This window comes from Sus scrofa, chromosome 6 (genome assembly GCF_054392235.1).
Source record: "Sus scrofa isolate SSC_HxYL_T2T_F1_AM1 chromosome 6, Sscrofa_HxYL_maternal_Yorkshire_Landrace_v2.0, whole genome shotgun sequence".
Classification (NCBI taxonomy): Eukaryota; Metazoa; Chordata; class Mammalia; order Artiodactyla; family Suidae; genus Sus; species Sus scrofa.
In genome coordinates, this window is record NC_139388.1 from 123327112 (window position 1) to 123341789 (window position 14678).

Sequence of the window (14678 nt, forward strand, 5' to 3'; positions counted from 1 at the left end):
GCTAGAAAATGTGGAAAGGCCAAATGTCAGTAGTTGTGGCCAGAGGTAAGAATCAATCCTGATTTTATCTTATGGCCCTGGGACCATCACTGATGCAGGATGGTGCTTGAGGAAAAAGCCTTCCCCTGACTGGGCTGCAGTGTCACTGTACTCTGGACTCTAGAAATGTGACCCCAAGATGTTCTTGTGTGACCAAATGGTGCAGGTATGGAGGTCTGGCATAACTGGTGAGTCCCAACAGAGGTGGTCTCACTAAATCGGTACCTAACTCTGTATTCCTGTCATTATGCAAGGTAGGACCATAGTACAGTCGGCCCTTGAACAGCAGGGATTTGAACTGCATGGATCCATTTATGCTCGGACATTTTTTATTAGTAACAACTATGGTACAACATGGTCCCTGGCTTGTTAAATCCTCAGACACAGAGGAACCTTGGATATGAAGGACTTACTGATTCTAGGTTATGCTTGAATTAACCTTCCCCGCTGCTCAAGTGTCAGCTGGATATTTAGAGCCAGAGGGAGCCTTGGAGATCATCTCATTTAATCCGTTGTTTTTCTAGATGAAAAACTGAGGCATGGAGACTTTCCCTACCAAAAATTTAGTAATTTCAGAGTCTTAAAGGTGTTCTGGCTTTTTTCTCATTGTTTGCTTTTGACAGTGTTTGATGGATCAGCCAGGCATCCTCCTGGCTCTCAAGCACGTGGTACTCTGCTAACAGCTCAGTGTTGGCTGTCCCCTCAGGGAGCAGAAAGGAAGGAGTTTGTGGGATGGGGAAGAACAAGAAAGCAGAAAAATTAGGCTCTCTGGGGTCCAAAAGATGTGAAAGAAATCAGACTATTAAACACTGCATTAAATGAAGTGATTATCTACAAAGCCTGAAATCCCCACAACAATCTTATAAGTCAGAGTCCTACATAAAGCCAACAGGAAAAATTCCACTTGGAGCCACAAGAAAGTTTTTGTGTTTTGCTCTTTGTTCTTGACTGTCAACCTTAGAGGGATGGTGGTCAAAATGTGGGGTTTGCTGAGTCACAGACTGCAGAAAAGGCAGTATCAAAATAGGCTGCCAAAGGGCCAGTGAAGGTCCTACTTAAAGAGTTCCTTGGGGTCCCTTTCATCGAGGCCACATCTACAAGGTCCCTTTAGACAGGCATTCTCTCCCATTCTGTCTAAGCTTGTATGTTTCCCTAGAGTCAATTTTATTTTGATATTTCCTGACCATCTAATTAATAGTCAGACACAGTTGATGAGAGATATGTGTTCAAATTCAGTTATTTACCAGTGATAATTATAAACATAAGTGTTTTCCACTTACCTAGACATTTACAGTTGTTAAATAATTTTTACACCTAGCAGTGAACTCTAAGTGGCTGTACTTTACAGAAAACCATAAAAATTAGGGCCAAGAGGTTTTCGTGGGGTTTATATATATATATATATATATATATATATATATATATATATACACACACGCACTTTTTTTCTCATATTATCTTCTGTCATGTTCTGTCACAAGTGATTGGATATAGTTCCCTGTGTTGTACAATAGGGCCTCATTGCTTATCCATTCTAAATGTAATAGTTTGCATCTACTAACCCCAATCTCCCAGTCCATCCCACTCCCTCTCTCTTCCCCTTGATAACCAGAGGTCTGCTCTCTACGTCTGTGAGTCTGTTTCTGTTCTATAGGTTCATCTGTGCCATATTTTGGATTCCACATATAAGTGATATCATATGGTGTTTGTCTTTCTCTTTCTGACTTACTTAGTATGAGAATCTCCACTTCCATCCATGTTGCTGCAAATGGTATTATTTTGTTCTTCTTTGTGGCTGAGTAGTATTCCATTGTGTGTATGTACCACATCTTCTTAATCCATTAATCTGTTGATGGACATTTAGGTTGTTTCTATGTCTTGGTTATTGCGAATAGTGCTGCAATGAACACAGGGTGTATGTATTTTTTGAATGAAATTTTCGTCTGGATACATGCCCAGCAGTGGGATTGCTGAATCATACAATAGTTCTTTATTTAGTTTTCTGAGGCACCTCCATACTGTTTTCCTTAGTGGTTGTACCAATTTACATTCCCACCAACAGTGTAGGAGAGTTCTCTTTTCTCCACATCCTCTCCAGCATTTGTTGTTGACTTGTTAATCATGGCCATTCTGACAGGTGTGAGGTGGTACCTCATCGTAGTTTTGATTTGCATTTCTCTAATAATTACTGATGTTGAACATTTTTTTCATGTGCCTATTGGCCATTCATATCTCTTCTTTGGAGAAATATCTATTTAGGTCTTCTTAAGTAGACACCTACAGCATATGGAATTTCCCAGGCTACAGGTGAATTGGACCTGCAGCTGCCAACCTATGCCACAGCCACAGCAACGCCAGATCTGAGCCACATTTGTGTGCGATCCATGCTTATGGCAACGCCAGATCATTAACCCACTGAACAAGTCTAGGGATTGAACCCACATCCTCATGGACACTGTGTCAGGTTCTTAACCCAGTGAGCCACAGCAGGAACTCTGGGGCCCAGAGTTGAAATGCCGTGCCCAAGGCCACATAATTGGGAAAAACCTCAAGCTCGGGGAATGTTACTCCAGGTCCCATGTTCCTTATTCCAGGCAGTTTTACAAATGATATTTGGACCCTCTGAGTAGCCCTCAATTGTCCCTTTAACCCTTAAATATACTGAATTACAACACTATCTTAACATATAACTAACTTGTATTTCCCAGGGAAAGATGCATAAGGTTTCTTATCGATCACAGATAAGGCTTCTGATCCTCAGCCCTTGATGCTCATTTGTTTTCCCATAGTTTGAAAATGCAAGGGCAGCTTGTGAGGCCATGTTGATGTGCTTAGGAGTATTATTAGAAAGTGATGGCAATCTCAAAAGTCACTTTGAACCTGATGCTTTGAGACGGAATGATGGTCCGAGTAGTCTATAGTGTATGCAGATTTTGAGTATTTGCAAGGTTAAATTTTTAGCCCCGTGTTTGCTTTTGACAGACAGGGTTTGGCGGATCCTCCAAGCACTGTCCTGACTCTCTCTCCAGCACACTAGATGTAGGTGTGGTGACTTCATCTGAATCAGTTGTCTACACAAGGGAAAAGTAAGTGACTTTATTGGAGGTGCTCATGTAACAAGATTCAGAATCAGCCATTCAGATTGGCAGAGAAGAAATAAAGATGTATGTTACTATCATACTCTAACATGTTTACATAGATTCATTATTCAGTTAAGCATATATCATTTTGGAAAGGAGAGAACTTTCTCTAAGGACCTAAAACTCTGGATGAGTGCATGACCACTGGGAGGTTAGGGATATAAAGACAGAGGAGAAGCAAGAGGAAAACGGTGGGGTACCCCAAGGATGGATTTAGCCTCCTTAAATTTGTGGTGACTTAGCCTTGATAATAAGGTCTGAGCTCTAAGTTAGTCTCTTTCAGTTGGGATCATCTGAGTGAGTGGCCCATTTAACTAAACTGGATGGTTAAGGTTACCATCCAGCAGAGCATGGAAAGAGCTCTGATGGGGAGAGACCACCTTCCTGGCAACTCAAAAGTGTGGTCCCCAGATTAGCAGCAGAGACATCAACTAGAAGTTTTTATAAAGGGAGACTCTGACCCCACCCCCAATCTATCGAAACATCCTCTGAATTTTAACAAGATTCCCAGGTGACTCTTAAATATGAAATGGCTTTCAAACTTTACCTGCTATCCAAGAGGATAGCAGGCAAAAGTTTTTCCCCTGGGTTCCATTCCCCCTGTCAATATCATTGCATTTGCAGCTCCATGATGGAATCATTAATGCATGTGTGTCTGTAAGCTCCTTGGTGGCTGCACAGTGTATTAGAGCTCCAGCACCTAGCATGATGCTTGGGATAAAATAGGTGTGTAAGGTAGCACTCAAGAGCTCCAGCTCTGATGTCCAAAAACGTGAGTGTGAATCCCAGCCCTGCCACAAGATTCAGTTCATGTATCTATAAGATAGGAATTTTTTTAAAAAGACATAGGAATAAAAAGAGCACCCCTCAGAGGGTTATTGGGAGTAAGTGAACGGACGCATGTAACATACTTAGCCCAGCACCTGCTGCACACTTGCCATGTGTAAATAGTAGCTGTTATGTGCTCAATAAATGTTGAGCAAATGAATTGATAGGAACTTCATGTTAAAAAAAAAGTTACAAAGGTCAAAACTTGGTGCCCTATTTCTTCAAATATATGTTCTTACACTTCTGTTTCTTTTTAGTGCAGCATATGGAAATTTCCAGGCTGGGGATCATATTGGAGCTGCATTTGCTGGCCTACAGCACAGCCACAGCAGCTTGGGACCCCAGCCACATCTGTGACCTATACCAGAGCTCACAGCAACGCCAGATCCCTAACCCACTGAGTGAGGCTAGGGATTGAACCCACGTCCTCATGGATACTAGTCAGGTTCATAACCACTGAGCCACAATGGGAACTCCCCCTTCTTATGCTTTTAATGTTGCTTCTTTGGGTGGTCAAAGGAATAACCAACTACAGGCAGGACGCAGGTAAAGCAAGGTTCTAGTTTCCTCTATGACCTGAGCAACAAATTTGAACCCTGGACTCTAAGACAATCTGATACTGTTCTCTGTGTTGCTTTCCTGCTTCATGAACATGCTGCTACATTTTATTATCAATTACACTTGTGAGCAGAGGAGCTGTTCTATTAAACGACTCTCTTTTCAAGGGTATTAGATTTTCAATGAACAAAAGAAGTGAAAAATTATCAAAAATATTTCGCAGGAATACAATGCATGTAGCATTTCTCAAAGGTAGTTTGTCTCGTGTCACTTTTTAAATTTATTTTTTACATTAGCACTATGAATGTTCTAGAATAGAAAGGGCAGTCTAACTACTTCTACAGCTAGGAGCAGATGGATGAAGGAGGAGCCTAGAAGAGGGAGTTAGGCTCATTTTGTAAGAAAAGGACTGAATTTTAATTTAATTATAGTTATCACTTTAGATAGTCTCTCGGGATGATCTTTTATTTTTATAGAAACCCAAATCACACGACCAAAAGACTTTTATAACATCATTACCATTCTTCATAGATCCCACCAAAATCCCTTTATCAGCCAGCTGTCATTTTCCAAAAGCCCTCTAATATACAAGATGGGTCATGTGCAGCCTGCCTTTTCTAAGGAGAGGAATGCCTGGTACCATATTCCCTACCCAAGATTCAGTGTCGTTTGACCTTTGCTTGCCGGATAACCTCCCTGGTTTGGTTTCCCTGCTGTGTGCTCAGCTGTTTGCTTCCCGGCAGTCATGCCTCTGGTCCCCTGGGGGACTTGAACTGGGCAGACTCTTGGCCTTTCTCTGGAGCCCCTTGGAAGAGCCCTGAGCTCAACCAGAGACCACTAATTGGGGCATCTCGTGATGGAGGCAGGGCCTCTCTGGAAGGCTGGTATCGGTCTAAGGATTCATCTTCTGTGACCTTCTGCTCAGGCATCAAGTTGCTTTATTCCTAGAAAGTCATGGACCTCCCACACAAAAAAGATGTGGTCTACAACTGCCGTGATTCAGTCTCTCCGAGCAGCTACGGGGAGTTTGGAATTCAAGACACTGCTTATTATGAAGATCCAAAGATAGCAGAGTCAACTCCTGGGAGGGAAACTGGGATTCAGGTCCCAGTGGTGTCCTCTTCCCAGAAAAGCTGGGAACAGCTGGGGAGGCAGTGATTCCTGCCTCTTTGCCAAGTAGAATGCTTTAACCTTTGGTTGATCAGAAGTCTCATTGGCCAGATATGTAGCAGTCAAAGAAGAGAGAACTCTTCCCTTCCAGGGTGAGGCATGACTGGCAATATTTTCACAACCCTTTTTTTCATTCTAATGTATCTTGTATGCTGGTGGTTTTTTGGCCAGACAAGGAGACAGTCTTTCAGGGGGCTTTTTTTTTTTTTTTTTTTTTTTTTTGTCTTTTGTCTTTTCAGGGCTGTACCCACGGCATATGGAGGTTCCTAGGCTAGGGATCTAATCAGAGCTACAGCTGCCAGCCTACGCCATAGCCACAGCAACATGGGATCCGAGCCTTGTCTGTGACCTACACCACAGCTCACGGCAACGCCAGATCCTTTACCCCATGAGCAGGGCCAGGGATCAAACCTGTGTTCTTATTGATACTAGTGGGGTTCATTACCCCTGAGCCAGGACAGAACTGCAAGAGTTTGATTCTTATGTTAACAATGATATTTGGTCTTTTCAAGTGAAACATATCCAACAGACAAGCCAGGAGAGGGCAGCTGGCTTTCGGTGCTCATATTTGAGGGACTGCTTAGGGCTCAAAAAGAAGAGTACAAGTCAACAGCATCTCTCCTAAGGCGGGGCAGGGGGTGGGGAGGAAGTCTGCCAGCTCCTCTTTGTGGGGTGATTATGATTAGGCCCTAAATAGTCTGTGTCCCAGGTTAGAATACAGAATACCTGCCTTGTCATCAATGAACCACATAGGATGACATTCTATTCCTGTGCAAATAAGACATGGGAATTTTGGAAATTTGTGGAAAACATGAACTCAAAAGTATAAGAGAGTGTTTTCAAAATGCAGTGTGTATCAAACTGCTGCTGAGAAGTCACTTCCAGCTTGGGGTGTGTGTATTTGTATCTGTATTTTGAATTTTAAGGCCAGGAAGGTAAATGGAGGAGAGGGAGGGAATAACGGCAGAGAAAATTCCAAGACAGGCAAGATTGGACAGAAAATGCTGGCAGTGAGTTCTGAATGCTAAAATCGTGGGTGAGAGATTATTTTTCTTGGATCTGCCTAAGATGGAGCAAATTCCTGACCCCATCTGGCCCACTGCCTTAGGGCTTTTGTTCTTCTCTGAAAAGGTTAAAAAGGGGGGGGGGGATATCTTGCTCAATTCCCGTTGCTTTCTAATCTGATTTTTTTTTAAATTAAACTTTTTATTTTGAGACGATTTACATTAAAATGTAATTGTAAGAAATACAGAGAGGAGTTCCCTTCGTGGCTCAGTGGTTAACGAATCCGACTAGGAACCATGAGGTTGCGGGTTTGATCCCTACCCTTGCTCAGTGGGTTAAGGATCCAGCATTGCCGTGAGCTGTGGTGTAGGTTGCAGATGTGGCTCGGATCCCAAGTTGCTGTGGCTCTGGTGTAGGCCGGCGGCTACAGCTCCAATTGGACCCCTAGCCTGGGAATCTCCATATGCCACGGGAGCGGCCCAAGAAATGGCAAAAAGACAAAAAAAAAAAAAAAAAGACAAAAAAAAAAAGAAAAGAAATACAGAGAGATCACTGTACTCTTCACTCAGTTTCCCCCTTGATGGTAACATTTTGCAAATATATGTACAATGTCACAGTAAATAGGTTGACACTGACACATGTTCAAGGTACAGAACACTTCTCGCACCAAAAGGATACCTCCTGTTGCCCTTTTATAATCATACCCTCTTCCTTCCAGCCCTCACTCCTTCCTCAGCCTCTGGCAGCCACTCATCCATGCGCCCTTCCTGTGGTTTTTCTAATTCAAGAATATTAGATAAATGGAACTATACAGTATCTAACCTATGGATTGGCTTTTTTCACTCAGCATAATTCTCTGGAGATTGAGCCAGGATTTTTTTATTTTTTATTTATTTATTTTTTTTGGGTATCAATAGTTGTTTCTTTGTTGTTTTTTATTGATGAGTAACATTCTGTAGAATGGAGGTACCAGTTTGTTTAAGCATTAACCTGTCAAAGGACATCTGAGATATCTCAATTTTGGCTACTGTGAATAAACCTAATAAGGATAAGTTTTAACTTTTATGGGAAAATGCCAGAGTACAGTTGGTGGGTTGCATGGTAGTCGTATGTTTCATTCAGGGTTTTGTTTATTTTTTTCAATAGTCAAATGTTTTCTAGAGTAGCTGAACCGTTTTACAATTTCATAAGCAATTTATGAATGATCTAGTTTCTTCTCATCCTCATCAGAATTTCAGGTTGTCATTATTTCTTATTTTAGCTGTGCTGACAAGTGTCTAGTGATATCTCATGGGTTTTTTTTTTTCCCCCACTTACCTAATGGCTAATGAGGTTGAATGTCATTCCATGCGCTCATCTCCTATCATTTATCCTTCTCAGCTATCAGTGTCTTCTGACCCTTTTCTAATTGATTTTAACTGAATTTTGAGAGTTCCTAATTTATACTAAATACCAGTCCTTTGTCAGGTATGTGGACAACAAATATTTCCATCTACTTCACATGGACAACAGTTCTTAATTTTGAGGAGGTCTGGTTGACCAGTTGTCCCTCATATGGACTATGTTTTTGGTGTCAAGGCTTAGAAACTCTTTGCCAAGCCCTAGATCCTAAAGATTTTTCTCCTGTGTTTTTTTGTTGTTGTTTGTTTGTTTTTGTTTTGTTTTTTGTCTTTTTAGGGCCACACCCATGGCATATGGAGGTGACCAGGCTAGGAGTCCAATAGGAGCTATGCCTACCGCCCTATGCCACAGCCCCAGCAAATTGGAATCCGAGCTGCATCTGCAGTCTACACTGCAGCTCATGGCAACGCTGGATCCTTAACCCACTGAGTGAGGCCAGGGATCAAACCCCGAGTCCTCATGGATGCTAGTTGGGTTTGTTAACTGCTGAGCTATGATGGGAACTCCTTTCCTGTGTTTTAATTTTTCCTAAAAGTTTCATAGTTCTGCATTTAAATGCATTTAAATAGTGATCCCTTTTGAGTTAATCTTTTTAAAAAGTGTGCAACTCATAGACATTAGACCTCCACCCTCACCAGGCTGTGCCTTATTGAACACCCACTGTAGCCCAGGAGTGGCCCGAGTGTTCTCCAGGTGTTTGAAATCAATAGCAAAGGCCTGGCTTTTACAGTGGTGTGGTGTGATGGAAGAGCAGAGTCGGACAGACTCAATTAGAACTTGTCACTCAAGCTGCCTGGTATTGGGAAAACTGGTCCACTGCTCTGAGCCTCTATTTTTTCATTTGTAATATGATGGTTTTGAGGGTTCAACTAGATAAAATATGTGAAATGACTTGTGGAGGGATGTTCAATAAATGGTCTTATTCTTCTCCAAACTGATCCATTGCAGCTGTTGAAAAATTACCAAGGCGCTGTTGTCAGAACTGAAAAAGGCCAGTTGTATACAGGCCAATCCTGACTTTTCTAAGGGCTAATTATCTGGTAGATAGATAAACCAGGAACCTCATGCTCTTTCTTCCTAGCTTGGTAGCCAACACTTTGCCTTGATACGTAGCTACTGGTTACTAGTTAAATAAAGAGCAACTGAAATTTTTATTCTCATTCAGTTAAAATTTCTAGAAGATTGGAGGACTTAGGAAAAGAAACGGATGTGGATGGGAATAGCTTTTTTTTTTTTTTTTTTTTGTCTTTTTGCTATTTCTTGGGCCACTCCCACGGCATATGGAGGTTCCCAGGCTAGGGGTCGAATCGGAACTGTAGCCACCAGCCTACACCAGAGCCACAGCAACTTGGGATCCGAGTCGCGTCTGCAACCTACACCACAGCTCATGGCAACGCCGGATTGTTAACCCACTGAGCAAGGGCAGAGATCAAACCCGCAACCTCATGGTTCCTAGTCGGATTCGTTAACCACTGTGCCACGATGGGAACTCCGGGAACAGCTTTTAAAAAAACAGTTTTTTTAACTTTTAACTTTTTTTAACTCATTAAATTATGGGAAAATGTGAAATATTCATCAAATTAAATTCTGTAAAATATGTGAAGAAATTCTACCTGTTGTAGCTGAAGAAAAAAAATTATCGGCTTACCTGGGTTCAGTTCTTGAAACCACTCACATTAAATTTTCTGATTTTTTTTTTTTTTTTTGTCTTTTTGGGCATATGGAGGTTCCCAGGCTAGGAGCAGAATTGGAGCTGGAGCTGTGAGCCACAGTCACAGCCACAGCCACAGCAACACCAGATCCGGGCCGCGTCCATGACCAGCTCATAGCAATGAGGGATCCTTAACCCGCTGAGCGAGGCCAGGGATCAAACCTGCGTACTCATGGATACCAGTCAGATTCATTTCTGCTGAGCCACAATGGAACTCCTAAATTTTCTGATTTTTTCATAAGCCAGATTCTATTATTTGCTCTCGAACTCCCTTATTGAATGGTGTAACATTGAAAATTCAACTATTACCTTTATTTGCTCTCGCAGCATTTTTCATTTTGTTATTTGCTTTTTTTTTTTCTTATACCATTTCCTCTTTCCTTTATAGAAAAAGCATAAAATGCCTCTGTCTTCCCTTTCTTAAAAATCCTTTTCCCAAGTTCCCATTGGACTTAGTGGATTAAGAATCGAACGTAGTATCCATGAGGATGCGGGTTCAATGCCTGGCCTTGCACAGTGAGTTAAGGATTCTGCATGCCCCAAGCTGCAGCTTAGGTAGAGGATATGGCTCAGATCCTGCATTGCTGTGGCTGTGGCATAGGCCTGCAGCTGCAGCTCCACTTCAACCCCTAGCCTGGGATTTTCCATATATAGCAGGTGCAGCCATAATAAGAAAAAAAAAAAATATTTCTCCCAGTGACATCTCCAGGACTATGTCTGGGATTAATCATGTGGTTTTGGATCTGCCGCAAATATTTTATTTTTATACAATTGATTTTAAGCTAAACAAGCACCAAAGGCATTTCTGAAATGGCCATATCGAGCAAAGTGCAGGGTGGGGCTTAGGTGACTGGTGGGAAGAGGTCATTTCCATCTGTTTCTTGGGTTGTGGGAACCTTAGTAAAGGTTCATGCACATCTGCATCTCGGGTCCTTTTTAGCTGCATCCATTGGAGCCACAAGCAGCCTCCCCAGGCTACCGTCCACCCCACCCCAACCTGGGACCCTCAAAACCTGAAATTCTCACGCATTTCTCAGCCTCTGGAACTGGATCTGACCTTCATCAATTTCCTGTCATATCGTTTAGTCAGCATGTTTTGAAGATAAATAGCAAATTCATATAAAGTAAATAATTACTTGAGGGTGTATATATTTTGAAGTTTGATCCTGGCATTGTTTATAGTGCTTATTCAGTTAAAATTAAATACCTCTTTTAACCAGAAAAATAAGCCTGTGTTGATACTAGATATAAAAAATGGAAATTTGATACTTTATTTGATGTTGGCATTTGAAACCCACTGAGGAGTTCACGTTGTGGTGCAGCAGAAACAAATCTGACTAGGAACTATGAGGTTGCGGGTTCAATCCCTGGCCTCGCTCAGTGGGTTAAGGATCCGGCATTGCTTTGAGCAGTGGTGTAGGTTGCAGACGCGGCTCAGATCTGACGTTGCCGTGGCTGTGGGGTATGCCAGCAGCTGTAGTTCTGATTAGACCCCTAGCCTGGGAACCTCCACTTGCTGAGGGTGCGGCCCTAGAAAGCAAAAAAAAAAAAACCTGAAACCCCTTTGAAGTCACTGCTTCCATCTCATCAGGCTATCAAAGAGAGAAGGGCAACTGTTCTCTTTATAGGACTGGCATTATATAAATATTCACAAACTGTAATTAACCCAAGAATTGATATAATAACAGAGATTAAGACCCTATTGTTTGGCTGACTTACTCTCTCTCAAATGGTAAAATCAACTAAATTTGGATATCACGTGCATTTTAATTATCTCTTCCATTCCTGGCCACAGCCAGGAAAGTAAATTATAACTCTTTCACCCCTATGTTTTCAATATATTAAATGGTCTCTCTCTCTCTTTTTTTTTTTTTCATTTTTGCCATCACAGTATCCCATTTCTCAGAGGAATATTTCATCTCGACAGCCAGGGAGAGAGCCTGGATGCTCGAGGTAAGGTTTCAAAGTAAATTATGTTGCATGACTCCTTATTTACAGATTAAATTGGAGTGTGTATTATTAATGCCTTTGTGACAAATTTATTTTCAAAAATTTGTTACGCAATTAAGGCAAATATTCAAATAAACATGCTTCATTAAAACATTATTTTTTAAAGTAATTCCATTTCCCTTGTGTTCTGAGGGCTAACTACCTGTTACCAGCAATTTCTCTCAAACTGCTCAAGCCAGTGAAAGTTTAACTTTGGAGATCTCATTAGTGATAAGTGAAGTAAGAGAATGTCAAGATATAGTCAGATGACCTCATGACATTCCTAACTGAATCAGTGATTATTCCATCTTGTTAAAAATCAAGGCCACTGCTCTGTTGACTTTGCAATAGAGAATGATGGGCATCTTAAAGGAGACGAAGGTTCAGAAAGCCTCATTCTTTTCAGTTTGGGATTTGAGTTTAAGATACAGTCATTAGAGAGATTCCATTGTGGCTCAGTGGTAATGAACCTGACTAGCATCCATGAGGATGCAGGTTCAATCCCTGGCCTCACTCAGTGGGGTAAGAATCCAATGTTGTCATGAGCTGTGGTGTAGGGCTTGGATCCCACGTTGCTATAGCTATGGCATAGGCTGACAGCTGCAGCTCCAATTAGACCCCTAGCCTGGGAACTTACATATGCCACGTGTTAAGCCCTAAAAAGAAAATATATATATATATATATATATGTAATCATTTGACCTTCTGTTATTTCCCACTGGTGCTCTGAGCCTCTACCTAATATTCCAGGAGCCCACTAGAACAAAGAAACAATTAACTGAAATTCCACCAGGTGGCAATATTCGGAAAGCCATCCAGAGAGGTTTCAAAGCTATGAGCTATTATTGTTCACACAGAGAATAGTCCCACAAACTATAAATTCCTAGATTTCATTAAAGGTATTCTAAACATCTTTTATTTTACTTTTTGACACAGCATTGAAATTTTTATGAGGGGGAAAATAGGGCTGTGTATTGGGGGGTGGGGAGATATGTGCTTTCTTTTTTTTTTTTTTTTTTTATTCTGGAAGGATAAAATTAGAAACTTCATTCTTTAGTAATTCTCAAAATGGTGTTGGCGAGTAGTTAAAAGCTCAAATCAGTGGGTAATAGACCATATTTGTCTTAGGGTCTCTTTGTGATAAATGCTATGGTTGGTCATTTTTTAATGAATTATTTGAGAAGAGAAACCTAAAATGCTTAGAGAAGAGTAGAATTCTAAGGAATTGCCTGGGATAATTAAACCAAATGAAATTGACAGGTACAAACCTTATTCATAATGATTTGAAGTAAGTAAGGTTTATTTCAATAGAATGAGTAAACTTTGCCCCTTTTGCTCTCATGAAAGTCGAGATGCTATGTGTACTCTGAGTGGTACTCAAACAGCTGGACTCTTCAAGGACCAGAGCTGGCCCCAGGGCGGAGTTGGGATGGAGAGAAGGAAGTAGAAAGGCGTCTGAGGGCAATTGAGATCGGAACAACCAATAAGAGGAGCCGCCGTAGCTTTCCGAGTGCATGTAAAAAGCAGCCCTTGAACAGACCCTGTGTGCCCTTGGAAACCTGTTCTTGTGCCAGCAGCCCTTGTGGGAGGGGGTCCGTAAATCTAGTGTCCAGGGCATTCCTACTTAATTTCTATTGTCCTGGAATATTGTCTAATTAATACCCTTTTCACCCTCATCGTGTGAAAACATCATGAACATAAATGAATGGGCTTGGCTGTGTTCCAGTAAAACTTTGCATACAAAATGGGGTTCCCTTTGTGGGGACAAACCCGACTAGGACCCATGAGGATGCTGGTTTGATCCCTGTCCTCGCTCAGAGCTGTAGTGTAGGTCGCAGACAGGGCTCAGGTCCCGAGCTGCTGTGGCTGTAGGCCAGTGGCTACAGCTCCAATTTGGACCCCTGGCCTGGGAGCCTCCATATGCTGAGGGTGAGGCCCTAAAAAGCAAAACAAACAAACAAACAAAAACAAAAACAAAAAAAAAACTTTATTTACAAAAGCAGGCAGCCAGCGCCATTTGGCTGGCAGAGTTAATAGACTTGTTTGAGGTAATAGATGGTAAGAGAGGACCTCCTCAATATTCTATAATACACTACATGGGAAAAGAATTTGAAAAAAGAGTGGGTATGTGTATATGTGTAACTGAATCACTTGGCTGTACACCTGAAACTATCAGCTATGTAAATCAAATATACTCCAAAATAAATGTTTTAATTGTAAAATGTAATTAATTTTAATATGAAATGTAAATTATATATAAATATGTTTCATATAAATATATAACTATATTTGCATAAACATTTTATATAAAATATAAAATTAATATAAAATTTAAAACATTGTAAATCAACTATAACCCAATATAAAATTTCAAAAAAAATTTTTAAACTACCTAAAAAAATTAAATGATAAGGGGACAGGAGTTGGTAGAGAACCAGGAATACAGCCATCCTTCATTCCTCTCTCTTCTTTGCATAGTGCAGCCTCCTCATTTAACCCTCTCAGAAACTGGTATTAATAGTTTCCTTGAGTGAGTCTCACCATCAATCATGTGGTCCCTGAGATTCCTTTGCTGGGTCTAACTACTTCTCATCCAAATCTGTTTCTGCACCTGCACATCGTGCCTGTGCTCTGTAACTCCTGACCCAGAATAGCCTCCCTATTCAGGCATCACCTGAATCCTAGAGTTAAATACTGGAGCAACAGCTATGAACAGGCATTTTAATTTATACTTTGGTCCTCACTTAATATCTGTCTATGGGAAATACAGTCACATTAAGGAAAGATTAATGTTGACTATCCCAAGCTTTTCATTATAAAAAAATAATAAATTTTGG

The 14678-nt window shown here is 41.1% G+C and overlaps 1 protein-coding gene across 3 annotated transcripts in view; it reads left to right on the plus strand.

Moving 5' to 3' along the window:
- Positions 1 to 14678, plus strand: part of MAPRE2 (microtubule associated protein RP/EB family member 2) — a 170419-nt gene that overhangs the window by 15310 nt on the left and 140431 nt on the right. For all 3 annotated transcript variants that reach the window (XR_014807858.1, XM_005665343.4, XM_021096265.2), the window contains exon 2: positions 11744 to 11805. Coding sequence is in view for 1 of the 3 variants with exons in the window: in XM_005665343.4 (XP_005665400.2) it covers positions 11744 to 11805 (62 nt within the window). In the remaining 2 variants the exon portion in view is untranslated. The remainder of the gene's footprint in view (positions 1 to 11743; positions 11806 to 14678) is intronic.